Source organism: Ambystoma mexicanum, chromosome 4p (assembly GCF_040938575.1).
Source record: "Ambystoma mexicanum isolate Mex_15411 chromosome 4p, UKY_AmexF1_1, whole genome shotgun sequence".
Taxonomy (NCBI): domain Eukaryota; kingdom Metazoa; phylum Chordata; class Amphibia; order Caudata; family Ambystomatidae; genus Ambystoma; species Ambystoma mexicanum.
This window is the reverse complement of record NC_090927.1, coordinates 1,093,970,486-1,093,985,847: the sequence shown is the minus strand read 5'-3', so window position 1 is coordinate 1,093,985,847 and position 15,362 is coordinate 1,093,970,486. Positions and strand designations below refer to the sequence as shown.

At 47.1% G+C, this 15,362-nt stretch overlaps 1 protein-coding gene across 1 annotated transcript in view; it reads right to left on the bottom strand.

Annotated features, from left to right (window-relative positions):
* The window catches only part of MOXD1 (monooxygenase DBH like 1), a 713,108-nt gene that overhangs the window by 300,223 nt on the left and 397,523 nt on the right, over positions 1-15,362 (bottom strand). Inside the window, exons 6-7 of the mRNA XM_069606682.1 lie at positions 5,983-6,085; positions 2,724-2,890 (exon numbers count right to left, since the gene is read on the bottom strand). Of these exons, the coding sequence (XP_069462783.1) occupies positions 2,724-2,890; positions 5,983-6,085 (270 nt within the window). The remainder of the gene's footprint in view (positions 1-2,723; positions 2,891-5,982; positions 6,086-15,362) is intronic.

The following is a 15,362-nucleotide window of genomic DNA, read 5'->3' as shown; positions in this document are numbered from 1 at the left end:
AGAATTAAGGGGGACGTAAGAATGTCCACAATTTTAAATTTGAAACATGTCTTAAAGTGATTCAGTAAGAAACCCTTTTGAGCGAATAATGGAAGTTGGTGTGAGGAATTCGACCATTCGCACAGAGTGGGCGCTCGCCTGGGCTTTTTTGAAGTTTTGTAAAAAATTCATGATGGGAGATCAACCTCAGAAAATGTGTGGGGCTAATCTGCACACATTTTCCTCTGCTCACTGCATTGCACTGCACAACAAACACAAGTGTACTCTGGGGGGGCACACAGCCTACAGTTGCAGTCCTCCATGTCACATTTAGCTGGAATGCAACAGCCACATGTACATCAAAGCATCTCAAGAAGGGGTAAGGTGACACCTTCCTCCGGCCATGGGCAGCTTAATTGAAATATCAAATGCTCCATTGATCTGCCTTCCCATGGTCTAAACTGCTGGTGGCAGCGCATACTAATAGGAGTTATTTGGAACAGGCCTGCGACAGACTTGCTCGCAGAATGGACAAGAGGAAAGCAGGACTAACACCTCTTGGATATGCAATGTGTCAACTTGAAGCTAGTTCCCACCCCTTTGTATGAAGGCCAGTGAATGGCATGTCTGGGTCCACTATTTACCGTAGGCAACCCCTGTAGAGCGGACCCCTTTCAGAGGGATGAAGTATGTGATTTGAGAGAGACAGAAGTCTGTTCTCACCACAAACTTCAAGGGAGACTTGCACTTTCATTAAGAGCCACAGAGGGCTCAGTTAACCAGAGAGACTGTTTGATCTACAAGAGACAGGAAGATGGGTGGGACTTAGGAGTACATGTTGTCACCTCTTACCTTTCTTATTGCAAAGCACTCTAGTCTTGATCTCACGCATAACAGAAGATTGTTGGTAGGGACCCAGGATTGGTTCATTGAGGTAGCCCTAGCCTGCACCAATCACTGGGGCCCATTTGGCTTTAAAACAGGGCTGAGCTCCTCACTTAGAACATCATCTGATGACTTCAAAACAAGAAGGACTCATTTGGACCCTGACTGAAGGTACAGTCTGCCTTGCAGCTTCCGGCAGTGAAGGAAGGCAGGATTTCCTAAAGGGAAGCAAGATCCATCTCCTAAACATCTCCAAGGGAACAGAGGGAGATACCGGACTCAGAGGACCATCCAGCAGCTCCAGAACCGGTGCCCAGCTAGCACAAAGCGTGCCCTGCTAGCAAGCTTCCTAGGTGGGAAGTGCCAGAGAGTCTCTGAAGAAAGGAAAAGGCTGTTGCCTGCAAACACTCTCCTCAGCTTCGGGCCATCCACCTTAAAGGACGACACGAGCCCTGCGAAGAAGCTAGGAGGAGTGCCAAAACAAGCATCAACCAGCGTTCATCTTTTAAGGAAATTTTTGAGGCAGTCGAGTCCTCAAACTGTGACCGGCTGCACCACTGACTGTTGTCTCACTGCAGTCACTAATGCCATCTGAGACACCTCGTCAACCGTTCCAGATCCGCTAACCAGCACAGAGACAATGATTCACTACCCTGAGCTGTCTTGTAGGCCAGCCTGCAGGCGTCTGTCCAGCCTCGCCTGCCGTACTGCCTGCCCCCTGATACCTGCAGCTGTCTCCCGTCTCGAACTCTGTCACAGGAGCTGCAAAGCATCCTGGAACTGGTCAACACTGTCGAGCATCAAGAACATCTCAAACACCAGATATATTGTGGTTCTGTCCACCTGGTCCTTCTCCGGAGTCCCCTAGTGACATTTACGACCTCATGCTCCCTTGGTGCTGAAACAAAATAACCTTGAACAGTTAAGACTGATTGCTTTACCGACGACCCTTCTGTCAGTATCCAGAGTGTATCTCTTTCCTTCGTGAAACTGTCTGTCCTCTGTGTTCCTTTACAGGGTGGGTAGTGTTCTAGAACTGTCTGTTGTAGTAATAATAAAGTAGATATTTTATATACAACCTTGACTGGACAGTCCCTTTCATCATTGGGTAATAATTGTATTTTGGCTGTGTTGCAACACACCAATGATCCACGATCTTGCAGAGATAAGCCTGCCGTTCCGTCCACGTTACCATAAATTGGACAAGGAGGTTTATAATTTACTTGCGTTTCCAATCTGTTTGGATCCCTTCTGGTGTACTGGAGGTGTGGGGCTGATTGATGGTTCAAAAACCGATATTCATCCCTGGACCACTGGTGCCCCGGAAGTTGATTCGTCACAGTTGGACTCTGAAGTTTTGATTGGTTACAATACTCTCTTTAACACAAAAAAATGTGTAAATTGCAAGACATATATACCAGTTTGGACGCTTACGCGGATCTGTTCTGAAGCAGAGTTTCAATAGGGACAAGCAAACCGAAAGCAGTATGCTCTGTGAATCACAGCTTCAAAACATATCTGTGAGTGTTCTGTGGTAGTACCTCCTGTGCTAGCCCCGGTGTATGCAGACAGCGCAGCGCTCCTCCCGCTCTGTCTTGTTGCTGCGCTGACCTCAACGCTCCCTGGGTCTAAGACCCTGGTGGTAGAAGATTGTACCCCTTCCACGCAGCAGTGTGGCCCTAAATGGCATGCGTGTGAAGGCTGAGAGGAAATAGTGGCAAGCTTGGGACATGCCTAGACAGAAAACTGATTCAGTTATTTCTCTAATTTATAAACCAAGCCAAGATCTAATCAAAAGAGTCAGCGATGCTTTCAATCTCAACGCCCAGCATGTATATTACAGATTCACACAGGCATACCTCTTCAAGACACTCCCTCGTGCAGTGCCCCTCTGAGAGGAACGAGGGCATCCCCGGAGGGATCATGTGATGCAGGCTGACCCAGACACCCGTCTCGAGGACCCCCGCATCGTATCTCCTCAAGTGTGGGGTGTAAAATAGTTGAAGTCCAGAGCTATCCATCAATCCTGCAACAAGAGAACACAGTGAAGTGAAGTGAAGTGAGGAAAACGTGCAGAGCACATGGGAATCCTAGCAGCCGGGGATTAAACAGTAGCAGACTTTAAGGCTTGGTGAGGTGACATATAGGAGAGGGGCGACTGGCCCCGCAACCTGGTAAATCCCCGAAATGATGCTCCTGTTCCCCATGTACATGCCCTTCAGGGTTTATTTGATCAAATGAGAACCTTTCAAGTTTAGGATCATGGCATTGGTGATACATAACTGAATGCAACAGCAAAATAAAATCATATTTGGGCTTAGAATTATTGTCTGGCATTGTTGATGGATACATACGCCAATACCACGGCAATTAGTGACTGCGTGCTATTTACATTCTTGTCACATTTCCGTGATTTAAAAAAGCAATTGCTGACTGCCTAAGCAGTTATCTGAAAGGTAATGGGTTAATGCCAAACATTAACTTCTGCCTCATCTACATTTGTGTAATATTTAAAACTGGTTTTGTACGATCGGACCGAAAAAAAGGTCTGACCGTACAAAAGGACTGAAAAGTGCTACCACTAAATGTTCGAACACCAAAAGTTCGAACCTTTGGTGGTAGCGTTGCAGGTAAGTAACAATACCCTGCTCACTATCCTGTGTGGCATATTGAGCGGAGTGTTGCGGGGGACAACCCCACAGCACACCCGCAAAAAAAAGAAGAAAAAAAAACAGGGGCTGCAGGGGTGTCCCCTGCAACACCCCGCTCCCTACACTTTACAGTATAGTAGTATGTACGTGTGCTCGCATGAGAAAGATGCAAACTTTTGGTAGTTCTCCCCTTTCTCATGCGAACATTCCGGCCGCGGCAAAATCAGCCGCGGTCGGATCACTTAGAATCGAACCTGCGGCTCTCCGTATGTTTTGCAGTATGACTCCCATGCCTCCTCATTACTGACTATGCTTCATCAAATCGATGGAAGTTGCCATCAGAAACATGTGGGGAGTCAAAGGTTACATACCCCTGCACTACACAAAAGCCCAAACTGTTGGCATTGCCAATCATTGAGTTTTTTTGTCTTGAAAATAACATGATAGTCATTGTATTAAAATAATGTGTATAAAATATGAATGTATACAAGTTGTAATGCTAAACATGTCTAAATGGGGGCGGGGGGCATGCCTGCGCAGGTGGATATTGTGATATTGTCACCATACAATGCATGGAAACAGATCAATCATACAGAACACACGACCGTGGTGAAAAGGCAATATTTAATACAAACCAGGTATAAAACAATAATAAGCATTATGTCGCGCGTCAACGGCACTGACCTGCTGATGGACAAAGCAAAATCTCAGTGGCCACAATTCCAGATTATTTGTAGTTGGTATCTTCTCTACAGATGTCAAACCTCTACTTTTCTGTAAGTTTTCCGCAATGGTGGCACCACTGCAAGTCCTCGCGAGCATTCTTAATTTTAATCATGCTAATCAATGGCATAATCATTAAGCATGTTAATTAACCTGCGCATGATTACAAAATGTCCGCATTCGGGCAGCTCAACATGCAAGGTTCATAAAAGAGTTGTTGGTGTGGTTCAGATATGATGGTATGAAAGACCTGTTATGGAGACACAGATAACTTTTCCAATGGGCATCCTCCCTTCGAAAGATCCTGATTTCACCGTCATCTAAGTCAGGCGGTGGACCATGGTGCTATTAGCACCATGGTCCATGCCGGAATCCGCCATGGTGGATGGCGGAATTACCGCCCCATTCCAAGGTGAGTGGGGCGGTAATTCCCCATTTACCATTTGCCCTTCCCCATTCCCATTTTTGCCCCATAGGGCATAATGGGGATGAGGAAGGCGCTAATTACGGCACCGTAAATTACGGTGCCGTAATTAGCAGCAAGGTCGCTTAGCGCCTTGGACTTTAACGCCTGCAAAAAGCAGGGCCAGTGACTCTGGTTACCCAATGGTCGCTCTCCGCCCACTGTTGGATCTAATTCTCCCCTGCCCAGGATCTTTATTACATTGGATCCACTACACCACGATTCCTAATTTCCAGTCCCTGTCCCAAGTGTTAAGGCGCCTCTTTCAATATTCCACTCCCTGCTTTCGCTTCTAGTAAGTCGTTCCCTTAACATTTCCAACGTATTATATTGTGAAACTAATGGGCATCCATTTTGTCTGCAACATGTTTTAAGCCGTAGCCTCACACATGGGCCCAAGAAAAGCAAAGGCGCATAAGGAAGGATGTAGGTTCAGAGGAATGCGGTTGTCCTGTGGTAAGGGGCAATGCGTCTACTAGCCTCGTGATAGGCTTCCAAAATGCCCCTGAAAATATTGCCCTTGTGCCCGCTTTGATGAGTTAAGGTATGTGAGTATCCAAAATGCCCTTACAAAATATAGCCATGGCTTTGAGAAGTTACAGCATGCACGCTGGCAGGAAGTGCATTGCAGTTAGAGTGGGGGCCAGAGGTGCAGTGCAAAACACACTGGCCGCTGCACAAGAGACCTCGTGATCAATGGAGAACAATGGAGTAAGTATCCTCATGCCTGCCAATCTCAACCCTCTTTCTCTCCCTCTCTCTTACTTGCTGTCGCTCTCCCGCTCTCGCCTTCGTTCTCTCACCCCCCACCCCCGCACGCGCAGGCACCCTTACAGATTTTGTGAAATTATTTGGATGACATTATATGTGGATTGTACTGTCTATGTCCATTCAAGGCAAACACCCCTTCCAGATTCTGCAGGGGCAGGGACGTCATTTAGGGGTTGAAAGGTTGTGTTCCATCACTTCCTGTGATATCACTTCGGGGTGGGGTCAAATGACATCACTTCCTGTGATGTCATCAGAGGTCAAGGGTCATGTGATGTCACTTCCGCTACCCCAGGCATTTTGGTGAAATGACGTTCCTGCGCAGGGGTACTCTTCGTCTCTAAACCGTACTCTTACAGTAATGTCGAAAATACGAACTTGGTCGTACACTATGCGCAAGCTCGTTATTAAGCAAAAATAAAGTTCACTTTTCAGTAACACAAACCAACAACCTTCCTTACTTTATTTGCATGCATTTCATATGTCACACGTGCTTAGTTTAAAGGCACTTACCTTCCTGGAATGATGGGTTGTCATAATGGATTTCCATGAGAACATACTTTGGGTCTGTTGGAGCGCCAATAGACAGACCGACGTGAGGAGGATATGTGAAACCCTGCCACGAAGAGGGAAAGTGCTGGTTACAAATTGATTCTGGCTATCAAGTCACATACAAACATAAATAAAGAGTATTATTTGCAAAATGTTTCCCATCTAAGGTGCATGTTTTCTTGGAAAGACAATGCGAAACAAGGCATGTAGGCAGCAATGGCAGAAGTTCTCAACGTTTGATATGGAATTCAAGTCTATCCAATGAAGGCCTTTCGGCTTCCCTCGCAATGAAGATCTGACAATGTAATGCGGAACATCACACGTCAGTGGTCATAGAGTCTATGATCTTTGAATGAAAAAGAAGCCACTAACCAATCCTAAAGTGCCATCTTTTCATTCAACACAAAAGGCTACGTGACATACCGGCTCCGCATGGGCCTAATTTTAGGGGGGGAAGGGGTGTTTGTCCCCCCCCAACTTTCATGGCACACCATTTTGTCCCCATTCATTTGGTTGGGGCACCGACCTTTTCATCAGATGTAATGTCCCCCGCAACATTTTCAGCAACGTTACTCCATCGCGGATACCTGTGTTCAGTACATATTGCTACATGCTGTATATTCAGTAGTCTATGTATTCTCAATACAACAGAGTAATTCAGGAATCCCCTGGCTCGAGGATAACCAGATATTTAAATGTTGGCCCAAAAGTCACTTAAGAGTATTGCACTGCACAGAATGGGTAAACAGCCCACACCAAACCCCTAACATTTTCACAGACCCTAAGGTACTATGCAACTCTCTGTCTTCCATTTGCTTCTTATGTATGTATGGACCACTGCACTTTACTGGAAGAACCATAACATAAGTGGCATGCGCATTACAACATTATGGTTGATGGCACAATTGTGCCTTCTAGGCACCAACAATGCATTGGTAAATTCAAATATGTAAAGTGGGATTCTCAAGGCCTCCGTGAAGATTTGATTGATTAAATATATTAAAGTGGTCTTTTTTCAATGTCAGTTGATCACTGTCCTGTGAAATATGTGTTCACCTTTCAGGCCAGAGGCCCAGATCTCATCAGGGAAGTCCTGGCCACCCATTCCTCTGAAGTCAATACATTGACTGGCGTTTATTTGGGCAATAAAGATAACATTAGTCCATTCTATAAATCACTTTATGACAAATTCCTATTGCATTTAAGTGCTGAAAGAAGACGTTTTATGTTTACCCAGTCTAACAGTACTCAATATATTAAACTCGGAAGTATGTTATGTTAGCTTGTATTGGTATAGCGCCTCCTGCCATATGTTATGAAGTCGAAGCACTGCGATTATAAGTACGATCTCACAGATCATACGAATCAGCAAAACGGCTTCAGCCAGCATTCCTTTTCACATGCTGTGTTTAAGGTCTGCTGCACATATGCTGACCTCGTCAAAATTAGAGTAATGCCCCCTGGGTCATGTTTTCATTAAACAATCTGATGAATTACATCCTGAAATGTGTTGCAATGTTAATTTACGGATTTCACATTTCAAAACAAGAAGCACCCTGTGCCTGCTGGGCTCTGCCAAAGGACACCCCCCCGCCCTTTATCGCCGAGTATGCACCCCAGAGTAAGACTCGCCCCCACAGTTCACTGAATCCAGTTTACAGCAGCTCCCAGAGTAAAGAGGCAATACAGAAGAGTTCTGGGAAATGGAGTCCACTCTGTCCAAGGGAGTGAGTAGGCAGTGAAGGCAGGAAAGATACTGTAGGCGACGAGAAGAAGTAGGTGGCAAGGCAACCCCACTTCCCTCTCCCCAGTGCAAATGCCAACCAGCATTGGCAATGTCAACAGTTTTGTCTTTTTTGTCGACATGGGAAAGGCATTTACCAGGCATTTTCGTTATGGTACTAACTGGCCATTAATGGTAGCAGTATGAAAAGCAGCTGCAGCAAGCCAAACTGTTGGCTTTGCTAATGCTTGTTTTTAAGAGGACTTCAGTCATAGTGCTTATAAATCAAGCAAGTCAGACCTAGTTAAGACATTTTTATAACACCAGTAGCCCGTTTACAGCACCATTTAAACCATTCGCTCTTAGAAGACTGCTTTGAAAAAGCCCTTGCAAAGTTGGATTTTAAGGATTGCTAAATCTAGCTCAAAGAGATCACAAGAGGGTGGTTTGGGTGGGAGGGGCAGGAAGTGGGTGGGAATGGCTATCGCTGAATGGCTGCACCATGCACACCACTCCGCAATACACCGAACAGCCTCACGGGATAGCTCTCCCCTTCCAATCACACACACACCAGACATGGGCCTCCATGCAGACCCCCATCACTGCGCTAATTGCGCTCACCTGCCAACAGGGTCTCTGCCCGCGGCCCTAGCCGCCTTATACCACAGCCGCTGACCCAGAGGTCACACACCCGTGCACTTGCTCCCAACCTGGGTGCTCAAATCACTGCCCACACCTCTCTGCAGGTCCGCCTCGGACTGGGATCCCCCTCCAACACACGCCAGTGCTCCACTATAGGTAATATGGACCGCCACCCAATCCACAGGGGGGGCGCTGACATGAGGACACACAAGGATCATATATAGGCTCACCATGGGGCACCTGCCCCCGGACACACCGTTATGCTTATCCTTAGCTAGCACCAGTCTCCATTACATATGTGGTGCAACCATCCAACCCGGGCCTATCGGCCGAGCTGCCCATCGAGCCATGCAGAGTCTCCCCACCCACCTAACGTGCACAATCCTCCCTCGGCTACAGGCACCAAAACCCGCCGGGGGAGGCCCTTTGTCGCCAGTGGCATTCTCACTCACAAGCAGGCCGCCCCTTAAGGGTTGTCCACCACGCGGCAGCCCGGACCAGGACCTAATTAGGCTTAACACTACAAACACTGGGGACCACCCTCCTATCCGAGCAAACTCGACATGGAGTACACACCCCGCAAAGCAACAGTCCACACCGCATCTGCAGCATTCATCCCTAGGCACTCCCTCACCTGGCACTAACTGGCCCATAACAATGTTATTATGGTCTTCTCGCCGTATCCTTCAGGCCATCTGCCCTTAACACATCTCCTTTCCTTGTCAATACAGAAGCTAACCAGCTATGCATACCCAGGAACTACCAGGCCTATCTATTCATGGTAAGAACCGACCCTGACTAATTAGCCTAAGACTGCTCGCATGCCTGCCCCAATACTAACGCATCCTCTTCTTTCTGCCCTCCTTGTGCTAACCTCATGGCATCTGCTGTTGTATGATACCTAGCTTTCTATTTGTATTGTTTTTTGACCATGTCACGAACACGGTTCACCACCAAATATCAGGTGTTATCAACAATGTACCCAACTTTCAAAATGAACCTTTGCAACTGTGAAAAACCAAATACAATATGTATTAACATCACAATTAATACATGTGTGTCACAGTACTCTCTCACGATACTTGAAAACACTGTCACCATCATACAATTGCACAGCCTGGAGAAAGACCCTGGGTCGAAACAAGTTTTGGCTCTCTTGACATGCAAACCACATATGGTGTATATGCAACTGTACACAATCATGTCTGCCAAACCTTGGCAACTATTGTAATCGAACCAACGAACTATTAAAATCGACCAACCTCAAGCTTACAACGGTGTCCAGAGTTATTGGAGACCTAACACATGGTAATCGTATACCAACTGGCAACCGCCATATCTTGCGCCACGGTAACCAAGGTTCCAAAACCAACTTTCCACGTTCATAACCCCTTGGACTTCAGGAGCTCTGTCACACTGGAACCTCAACTACAGGCTGCAGGAAATAACCCTGGTCAACGGAGAGAAAACAGATCAGCGCGGGGTCCACAGTTCCTATAAGCTCCTACCTTCCCGATTGTCACTTCTAAAACAAGTCAAGGAAAGTGATGTGCTGGCGGTGGGTCCAGTACTCTTAAAAGAACACACGGGCATCCTTCCCGTTTCCCAGATAGAGAGAGAGCCAGACGCCCACACACAGCCAGCCTTACAAAGCCGTATCACACGCAGTCACGTACAGTTTCCGGGTCACCCTCCTCCCCATTCTCTTAGATCACACAGCTGCTAGTTGTAACCTATTTCAGCACTCATTAACAAGGCTACAGGCTTCAGCACACTGAAGGAGTTTCCTCTGCAGCCCATTGGTGCCACTAACACAGCTGGTACGACTCTTCTGATTAATGTCTCGCCCTCTGATAAACTTCATGTCTGTTGGCATTGCGCATAGAAGGTATGCCCCGCCCCAGTGTGCGCTTGCCTTAATTAAATGGCTCTGCACCAGTCTCTTTGCACAATTACGCAACCTACGCAAACTACGCAACCCTCACGTGGGTCTGGGGCTCTGGAGGAGAGAGCCTCTTTGCTTCCAATGATTGAGACCGTGGACTGGGGACCAAAAAAGCCCCTGGAAATGTTTTTCAAAGCGGCCTCATGTTACAAGTGTTAAATGTTAAAATTGGGTCCAAATTGTGAATTTTAAAACACACGGCTCCCTGTCTGAGGAATAACAAAGCAGCCGGTCTTTTCATAAGGCAGTGCAGGCGGCTGCCTGACGTGCCAGCCTCTTGGGGGGCGCCGAGAGGATCAACACACAAACATGCTTTTGCATCATTTAATTTTAAAAAGTAGTACATACACCGTGTACAGCAGTAATGTTATCTATTTTGTTTTTAAAGTGTTACTCGAATTTGAAATTAGACTCAGTCTGAGAGCACTGTCTGACTCACTGCAAGATGCCTAGGCTGGGATGACATTTGGGGGTTGCTCCCTAACAAAGCCTGACTTGCCCTTTGCGACACCCCTAGCATATTGGAAAAGACAGACGTAAAAACAGAAGCTCCGTTTTTGCGTCCGTGCTTTTCAATATAGGTGTCAGCTTATTGTCTGTGCCGCTGCGGCGGGCGCCACTTGGTCTCCTCCTGCTTTGAAGAGATCTGTACCTTGCAACCATGAAAAGTTACAGGTCTTGAAAGCACGGGTGAAGGAGCCGAGGGGCGGTTCTAAATGACATTGGGTGTTTACCTCCTCCTTCAGTTCACATACAAGGAAACACCTTGCCAAACATGAAAGCTGGTTCTGGTTCAGAACATCCATCCAGTCTTTTTTTTTCCTGTGATACTTATTGCAGAGGAAGCCTCCGCTTGCAGTCAGCAAAGGAGGCAGAGCCAAACCCCCTTCGATCTCTGCCGACTGCCGTGCCTTTCACCACACTGGTATTTCCTTCAAGTGCTTGCCGAAGTGGAGGGGAGGTCCTTCCCATGCCGGTCGGACTGTGTGGCAAGCTGCAAGGTTACACCTCAGGTATGCCACAGCAACAGGGCATTGAGCAGTACAATTGTAACCTGTGTCAACACACCCAGCATAGCGACTCCAAGAAGATGAGTGATCGAGTCGGTCATAACAAGCAAAGCAATACTAATGAGAAAAGGCCCTGGCAGACATCAGACTCCAAGGTGATGCTGTCGTCTTGTCTGTCACTGCAAGGACACTGCTAAGAACACCGTAAACACTACACGTTTAATCATGGGCAGTATAAAATGCATACCACCTATGTGCTAATTTGATTCGCAGTGTTTTCCCAGGCTAGTGTGGCCTAGACTGAATGGGCGAACCGCCCTTGCAATGACTTCATCTAATCAGTCACTAATAAAGGCAATTTGTTTGATAAGTCCAGAACCCTTCACAGAATTATCAAGGCCATCTATGCGCTTACAGCTTCTGCATAGAGTCTAAATAGACCTCGGATGCCGGGCTTGGGCACGTGGACGCGGGGGCTTGTTTTTATAAACGTACGGAATGCTGTGGCGTGGAAAGAGGAACCGTTTCACTGAAGCCAGAGAACCTCACGTGCCTGTCAGACCTGTCAGTTGTGGCTGCAGCCTCTCGCAGTGAAGCCACAGCCCAGGAGCTTGCAACTCAGGTAGAATGCATGTCACGTTCACCACGCATTTGATGTTTAGTACATAGAAGAAACAAATTTGAACAGTTGAGAAATTCTGTCAGCAGCACCATGGTACCTAAAACATTCCCTTCCTGTTATCTTCATGGCCTCAGTGAAAGCTCGGATCACAATGAAAACAAGCATTGGCAAAGCCAATCTTTTTTTCTGTCACATGCCAAGTGCTATTCCACATGCTCTCGTAATGCCATTGTATGCCTGGCACAATCACCATACCTTAAGCATGAATGGCATCAGGGCCTTTCAACTTTTTCAAATGAAAGGGGCCTCGAGCCTCAGGGGGTCCCCCAACAACTGGTTCCCCATGTTGCCACTCACCTGTCTTGTAACATTGCAATATATTTATTTCACTATTTTTGTTCTATGGCTTAAAAATATGCACTTTACGGCACTCATTACAAGCTGCATTTCCTCTTCTCCTGGGATATACAGAAGTGTTATCACCTCATTGCCTTTTAGCACTGGTTCCGCCACATCAGCCACTTGAGGACAAAGAAGGGTTTATAGCTCTTCAGTGGGCATTTTCTGTTTAAGCTCCCTGGCAGCAGTGTCAAGAAAAGTTACTTTTTGAACACATGGGGCTCATTACAAGTATGGTGGAGCAGTAAAAAATTGGCGGTAATGGAATTACTGCCCCTTTTCCCACACCACCATACTACGAGTATGGCCCTGGAGTGGGGGACATACCTCCAGCATCATGCCAGAGGTAAATCCTCCCACTTTCTGCTGAAAAGCAGCAACATCAGTGGAATTACTGCAGTGGTAATTCCATTGGTGGTAATTCCACCGAAAATGCCTCATAGAGTCCAAAGGGGGATTAACTCTCCCAACACCACTTGTAATTTGGCAGTAATTTTGCTGGACCAAGTGGCGGTAACAGTAATTCCGTTGGGCGGTATTGCGGTATAGGATTTACCACTGCAATACCACCCAATCGCGATGAGACCCATAATACAGGTAACATTCTAAGACTGTCACCTAGTATCTAAAGTATGCATTTTCTATTGAATTTGTATTTCCTTCTAGTTATTTATCGAGTGCCCTATTTACAACATGTGTAACATACAATTTTTGTTATTGTCATTTTTGGGGCAGGGGGCGCCAATGATGCTTCTCGCCTGGGGTGCAATCTGGTGTAAGACCGGCGGCAGGGGCGTTGCTAGGGGGGGGCTAAGGGGGCTATAGCCCCTGATCTTTTGGTTGTAGCCCCGGATAGAATCTCAGGAGCTACAGCCAAAAGACTAGCTAGCCCCCAGTCCCAACAGTTCCGACATCAGCGTAGCCCCGGGTCTTTTCCAGACCTAGCAACTCCCCTGACCGGCGGTAGTTAAATGGAAAGAGAAACTACCTTATACACTTATGGTTGAGGATTAGCATATTTGAAACGTTTAAAATCTTAACTGCACAGCACGTGGGGGAAAAGGAAAGGAGAGAAGGAAGGATGGGGCAGGGAGCATGGAAGAAAGGTAAAAGGGGCAGTAAACAAGGGTAGCCACAAATAATAGGCCCACTGTGAAGAAGCCAAATGAGGAATGTCCAGAGTTCCCTGTTGGCCAGTCCACTGTTGGCTCTGCTGCCCAGATGAGACTATGGGCACTACCCGGAGACTTGCGAGAACTCAATGGTCAAGGTTTTGAGGATGGCACAGTGGAGTTAACCTTCCTCACTGGAGTAGCTTGATAGGCTATTGTTTTATGTCACTTTGTGCTGGGGAAGGGAGAGGGACTTCGGGGTACAGCGAAGTAACTAGACTCTAGTGCAAGCATAAGCCTTTCAGCAGTACACTGATTTTTCCCTGAGTGTCTCAGAAACTCACTAATGGGACCGAGGGGATGCTGATGAGAGTGTTCGTACATTCAAGAAAGTTGTTCACCGTCAATCGTGATGGTTTTCTCCTGTTTCTCTATAGAATCACCATGGCTGATTTGAAAATGGTTTGGGGGTGAAAACCAGGAACCCCACATTACTGTTTGTACTTTTCAATTCGTCTCATGTGTGAAGCTGTTGTCAGAGGTATCAAACAGGGGTCCTAAGTGTAAATCACCATGTTCGCCTCTGGAAGAGCTGGGTTAGTCCTCTGGGTCATGTCCCAGTGATTTCCGCCTGAAATCTAGACACGTGTTCAATAGTGATCCGCCATTATCGATTGTGAAAGAATGTGGAGGGGCATTGCTCTCACTGTTGATTGTGGAGTCCACTTTGTGGGGAGGGGTCAGTTCCTTTGCTGTTATCACGGGTTTAGGTGAAACATTTTATGATAGCCTATCATTTTTAGCTGTTTGATCATTTTATCATTGCTGCTCTTTGTTCCCCCTTTTAGATTTCAACTCGATCTTAGCAGCCTCAGCTCATTTGCGGGGCCTCACGAGGCGTTTTCCCGCGGTGGTAGCACCTCTTTGCAGTCCATATCTACGCGGCTTTGTAGATTTCATAGTCACGAATTTCTTTAAGGTCCCCCCGCCCGCAATTTCCTGTGTGACAATGTTGGGGAATATAGTGCACAGATAAATATTAAGCTAACCTGCCAGGCCTCTGCCGGTCCTAAACAGCTAACTCAACAGAAGTGCCACGGGTTTATATACTTCACCTCCCCAAATAAAATAGGGTAGGATCCGAGCTACTAGGACTTTTAGTTCCACTTCTTAAACGAATATAAATACAGAGTGGCTCGGTTTACCAGCGTCCTCTGGCGTCCCCAGCAGGCCACAGCAGACCACCATGCAGCTCCACTCTGCACCGCACTCTGCTCGGATTTGATGACTTCATGGTCAAGTTGCCAGTCTCCTGCAGCAATCCTCCACCCCACAATAGCAGCCACCAAAAAAAGGCTTTCAGTAGACTCAGCGTTCCCAGCAAGTACAGCAGACCACTCTGCAGCTCCACTCCGCGTGGCGCTTCATGCACGTTTGATGACTTTATGGTCAAGTTGCCAGTCTCCTGCAGCAAGGCTCTGCCCCACAATAGCAGCCATCAAAAAAAGACTTTCAGTAGTCAGCGTTCCCAGCAAGTACAGCAGACCACTCTGCAGCTCCACTCCGCAGCTCTACTGTTCGTGGGTTTGATGACTTTATGGTCAAGTTTTACCAGTTTTCTGCAGCAATGCCCCGCCCCACAATAGCAGCCACCAAAAGAAGGCTTTCAGTAGACTCAGCGTTCCCAGCAAGTATAGCAGATCCCTCTGCAGCTCCACTCCGCATGGCGCTCCGCGCAGGTTTGATGACTTTATGATCAAGTTGCCAGTCTCCTGCAGCAAGGCTCTGCCCCACAATAGCAGGCACCAAAAAAAGACTTTCAGCGTTCCCAGCAAGTACAGCACCACTATGCAGCTCCAGAGGAGTTTGGTCAAATAATGCAGGCACT